The sequence below is a fragment of the Pavona decussata genome, unplaced genomic scaffold, assembly GCF_977016875.1.
Source record: "Pavona decussata unplaced genomic scaffold, jaPavDecu1.1 SCAFFOLD_143, whole genome shotgun sequence".
In the NCBI taxonomy this organism is placed as follows: domain Eukaryota; kingdom Metazoa; phylum Cnidaria; class Anthozoa; order Scleractinia; family Agariciidae; genus Pavona; species Pavona decussata.
Window position 1 is genome coordinate 1,518,575 of NW_028145556.1, and position 6,000 is coordinate 1,524,574.

A 6,000-nucleotide genomic window follows, 5' to 3' on the forward strand; every position below is an offset into this window, starting at 1 on the left:
TTTTCATCAGCTTGTACAAAAGAGTTTGGCTTTCCATTTCTAACAATAAATCCATACAAATGAATTCAATAGAAGGACAATTTTCTTGAAAACGTCTCCAAGACAAATGTTTGAAGTTTGTCGGCACACGAGCAAACTTTCCCTAAAGCGTTTTCTGGAGAAATTTCGACTTGTTCTTGTGTTGAAGGACAACAACTTCTCCACTTGTTCAAAAATTGCAACGTGACTTTTTTAAATAAGAATACTTGTCAACAAAACCTTGACAATTTTCTTCGTTCACTCGGAAGTATAAGACTTCTCAAAAATGCAGACAGTGTCGAGGAAAACTAAGTTGTGTGCAAGTAGCCTAATGATGATGGGATGAAGTTGAAATTTATGCATAAGATTACGAACTTAAAAGTGCCATTTCAATGTGCGGAAAGCTATTTGAATAATTTCGTGATAATTGAATCTGGTGGCACACTGTATATTTAAAATCAGCACGGAATTATTCAAGTAACTTTCCGCACACTGGAATGGTTCTTATAATTCTTAATCTCTTTCATATTTCATCTCAATCTCACTAGTGTTAACAGCGGTTGTTGATAATGACTTGAGCAGTAAGCCAGTAACTCGCACAAATGTCAGTTCACTTTAATTATTCTTTTAAATGCGAAATGTTCAACAACTGTCAGTGTTATCGTCTGGTGTCTCAATCTCTTAAAAGCAACCCTGTCCTTAATGAAAGAAAGGTTTCATGTTCTATGACATCAGCTTCAGTTGACTGGTAACTTTAATGGATTTTTTCCCTCTTTTGTGAGGTGAGGGTGTGCGGATAAAAGTCAAAATAGCAAAATAGAATAAACTATCACATTATGACACAAAAAGTTTTTAATTCATACCATAGGCACTTTGCATATTGCAGTCTGCGTTATTGCCGATGTCGTATTTCAGTTATGTCGATATCTGCATTAGTTGCTAACAGGTAATTTTTCAATCTTTTTAAAGGCATAATAAAACCTTTATTCAAGATGTTTGTTTGATCCTTATTGGCCAATTCTAGTGCCTGTCCGCACCTAAAAAGGTATACTAATAAATAGAGGCTTATTTCTTAAAATATTTCTTTTGAAAATTGATCAAAAAACACTCTAGAGATAATGGGGTCCAGTGAGTAAATCCATTACCAGAAAAAAAAGTGAGACAGATTTTTACCAGGGCGAAAAGTTTCTCTACTGGATTAAGTTCTATTAACGTTATTTAAATAAAAATATTAAATGGAGGATTATACCAATCCAACCAGATGTTAACTTTTTTGTTATCTGTAAACAGGGAATACGATATGTTGTGAGGGGCAGTTGGCCTTGAGTTAGAGCAGACACGTTTCACTCGCGGAACACAAAACTATTTTAATCTATTTTTGATCAGGAAAAAGTGAAATACTGCCAAAAACGCTGTCCCTGGCTGTTAAAAGCGAAAAGCTTAGTGGTAGTTGAGGTGTGCTGCCAGAGCTCATTATTTGCAGGTATGTAGAAGCGAAATTTGGTTGCCGTGCCGCTTGAGTCTTCAATCTCGAGTAAACTTTAATATAGACCGCATACAAATAGGAATTCCTTTGATCTCATAACCTCCAGCACAGGCTAGGCTTACCGTAAAAGTTTTATTAATTTCCCCTCTCTTTAATAGGTCCTCCGTTCGGAGGTCCCAATTTAGTAAGCCCGGGTTAGAAAGCACAAATTTAAAAAAAACGAAACAAAAAACAAGACGCACTAAAGTTTAGGAGACCTTGGCGGCTTACGTTTGCAGAAGTATTATTTTCGTAATTGTGCTACGTACACAACCCATGAGTTTTATTTTTCATTTAGTTATATGGTAAAAGTTTTTAGAAAGCGCGTTGAAGTTTAGCTCAAAAATGGCATAATTTCACCTCATTTCTAAAACAATTAACCTAGTCTGTGTACAGCCGCTCCCTCCCCCTCCCCTCAGGAAAAATCGGGGAGAGAGACTTATCTTTAACGAACTTTTCTTGTTTTTCACGTCTGACCACGGTTAAGTTTCTAACAAGGTTTTCCTTCTAGAGGCCTGAAAACAGGAATAAAATCCCCATGTGGACTTAATCGAGGTTTGCGGCGGATTAAGTGCGGAATGCGAAAGCTCCAAAGCTGTAGATAAAAGCGGCTAACCTTGCAGAGTCACTATCCAATTAACAGTAGATTAGGTTTCTTATGCAGTCAGATTTATTTTTACTTTTTCTGCTATTTCCAGCAAGTATGAATATGTTCAACGTGTCCGAAGCTGGAACAACTATCTTCTCTCTCCCACCAACAAGCCATCCACCAGTTGGATTAACAACCTTTACACAGACAACCTACTCGATCCTAGCCACCATTGCCATTATCGGAAATACATTGGTCATTCTGGTCTTCATCCAAGACAAGAAGCTCTTAAAGAAATCATACAACATGTTAATCCTGTCCCTCGCCATAGCTGATGTGCTGACCGCCATCATCCTGATCACAAACCCAGCTTTTGTTCTTGGTGACGCATTCCCTTATCCAACTAATCACATCCTAAGCGAGATTTTCTGTCGAGTCATATGGAGCCGTGCGTTTCTCTTCCAGTTGGTGGTTTTCTCGGTGTATATCTGCTTGGCGCTGGCGACAGAGCGGTGGTACGCCGTGATCAAACCGCTCAAGTACAACTCAACCTTCAACAAGAAGCGAACCCTCATTTACATTTTCCTTGTATGGTTATGGTCACTGCTCCTCTGTGGTACCTCTCTGTTTGAAGCCAAATTCGTTTCTTCTAATCTGCTTACTCGACAGTGCACATGGCAGCTTTACTGGGGTAAACAGCCAATCCGTGCTATTGTGGGTACCGTTCAAGTCTTCTTTAAAATGGTGCTACCATGCCTCGCCATGCTAATTTTATTTATCCACATGATATACAAGGCGAGCAAGTCCACAGTCGCCGCCTCAGCGGAGAGCAGGGTGAAAATGCGCGGGAAAATGACGCGGACGGTCGGCGTTGCGTGCCTGATGCTGACCATTTGTTTCGCGCCAAATCAGATCAACTACGCGCTGGCAATGGCAGGAAAGGCGCGGCTGGATTCGGAACTGCACCACATCCTCTCTCTGCTGGTGTTTGTCAACAGCTGCCTAAATCCATTCATTTACGGTCTGAGCAACAAGAATTACCGCCATGGGTACCAAAAGATCTTCATGTTTTTATTCTGCTGCGCTAAAGCTAGGAGAGGCGGAAACAGGATTGAGCCTGCCACGGATGTCGAGAACGTGACTAACGATATAGAACTCACGCAGGGAATGAACAGAGAATAAAGGAACTTACCTGAGAGAAACTAAAAGAGACATTGTATGACTTAGTAATTAGAATGTAAATTTATTGTCTGTTGACACCAGTTCGCACTTGCACCAACTTCACAAGTGCTTTGACACTGGCAGTCTCATCTAAATGTTAAAACTTTTAAAAGGCGCCTTTCTGTGTGCTCAATGCGGCTAATACAGCTAAAGTGTTTAACAACACTACTCAATTTTGTCTTCAAGTTTAATCTGATGTACACTGACGTCTCAAAAACCAATTTAAAGACGACGTCATCTATTACAGAGGTATTTTTTCGCGGTTTATGACTTTGAGGGAAAAGCAGGTCTTACAAGGGCTATTGAAAACCACGAAAAAAACAATGTGAGTAACCACGCATTTTTCAGAGATAATTAAGAAATAATAATTCTACAAAGCTTTAAAATGCGTAATAATGAAGGCATTTCATGCCTGATCCAGACACCGCTCCATTCATGTGCCGAACCTAATTGATGAAGTTGGGCAAAAGATCGGCATTTGAATCAGTTTGGTGAGGCAGTTTTAATTTGGTGCGGCAAACACCGTTAATTTCAACAAGGTCTGCCCCATTATGCGACACTGAGGCGGCAGTTGATTCAGACGCCGCTCCTCTCATGGGCCGAACCTAATTGATGAATTAAGTTCGGCACTGAAAAGAGCGGCGTCTGAATCAGTTTGGTACGGCAGTTTTAATTTGGTGCGGCAAACATCGTTAAGTTCAACAGGGTCTACCGCATTATGCGACACTGGAGTGGCAGCTGATTCAGACGCCGCTTCTCTCATGTGCCGAACCTATAATGCATAAATTACTCTTTGTTTGCCAGCGTTTGTGATTAAGCCCAATACCATGACGAGTCACGCATGTAGTTTTAACCATGAAAACTGAGGAACAAACTGTTGCTTGATCCTCGGCGAGTACGAGTCTCTTCTTTTGGCTTTCAACGCTTAGGCTTTGTGCTTTACTTGGGGGAATTGGTTTGTCATAAATTTGTTCTACCCGCTTTTTTTATCCTGACACGAAATTTAGAATTTAAAGCTGAAATTATCGGGAAACGTCATGCCAGATCACCAGTTATAAAGTTTAGTTTCTCTTTCAGTATTGCTATTTAGCGACGACTGAAACCAGATCAGCCACAAGTTTGCACATAATGCCTTCTTAATAACGTGTGGTTACCCCTAATTTTCTTTTTGGATTTCAATATCCAATTTCCGGCTTTTCACTCATAGTCATAAACCACTAATCAAAAACTATGCTAGTCTCTTGGATCACTCGATGATGATAATGATGATGATGATGATGATGATGATGATGATGATAATAATAATAATAATAATAATAATAATAATAATAATAAGGAGAAGAAGAAGAAGAAGAGGAAGAAGAATAAGAAGAAGAAGAAGAAGAAGAAGAAGAAGAAGAAGAAGAAGAAGAAGAACAACAACAATCTTTATACAGAAAGCCCACATCACGAACGTGATCTTCAATGGGGCCCTGTTGATTGATGCGCAGAACGTGTGCGCAGTGAAAAAGGAGGCACCAACCTTAACACCTTTGTAACCCCCGCCACCATTGTTTTTTACGCCCCAGAGTAACTGCCACAGCATTTAAGTCCACTTGGGAAGGGAGGGGATGGGGGAGGGTGGATCACGTATCACCAAAATGTGACGAAATTAACGAATGGATTTTCGTTATGTACAGTTAACTTTGTGTTCAGATTATTTACTGTTAATTTTTGCAAAGATTGTCAATTATCTGGTTTTAAACGAATTGTCAACAACTGATACAGTTTCAAATTCAAGTTCATACGAGGAAAAGGAGTATTGCAATCTAGGAACTGAATGGTCTGAGGAAAAGAATAACTTACAAGTTATACTGTATACTTCGTATTACAGGTTCTGTTCTCATGGATTGTGATTCGTACAAAAGATGTCATTATTGTTTGCCAGAAACATTCTGTACAAAGATGAAATACTAACTTTAAAATGAGTCGTACAAAACGAAAAATACAATGACTTCGTCTTCAACCATATCATGTTAACTGTTCGTTGCTTGCTGTTAACAGTTATAAATGTTATGACAATGTACACACAAACTCAGAAGCTTAATGCTTTAAAAATTATCTTGTATAAATTATGGCCATTATGATGGCAGTAAAAAAAACTTCCGTACGCTCGATGGTGCATTAATATGAACCACACAAGGTTCTTAGCATGGGCTGTGGGTTATATCGAAAATTAATCTGCCAAAAAAAAAAATCCACTTGTCTTAAATACTGGACATTATATATAATGATAAAATTTAACAATATTGTAACTGAATTAATTAACATATATATATAAAAGACGCAAGTTCCTTGTGACCATTGCTCAACATGAGTATATTCTGCGAAGCAACTGTCTCAAAATGGATTAAAAAATACTAGATGAAATAGCTTAGTATTATTATTATTGTTATTACATTGTCAATTAAACTCAGTTCGTTTCGTTGAAATCAAATCAAAATCAAGACTTATTTTCCATTTTTATTTACTTCGCATACTAGTTTTATCTTTTCCATTTTCATGATTTTCATAATTATTTGATATGTGATTTCATTTTGCTTTTCTTGCAAACTCTGTGTATTTCGTGCGATGTTAGGCATAGGATTAATGACAAATGCACGAAAAT

The 6,000-nt window shown here is 38.4% G+C and overlaps 1 protein-coding gene across 1 annotated transcript; it reads left to right on the forward strand.

Moving 5' to 3' along the window:
• The first annotated feature begins 2,246 nt into the window (after positions 1–2,246).
• LOC146466529 (QRFP-like peptide receptor) lies at positions 2,247–3,314 on the forward strand. The gene has a single exon (XM_085127092.1). It carries the CDS (start codon positions 2,247–2,249, stop codon positions 3,312–3,314), a length of 1,068 nt encoding a protein of 355 aa, XP_084983218.1.
• Positions 3,315–6,000: the final 2,686 nt, after the last annotated feature.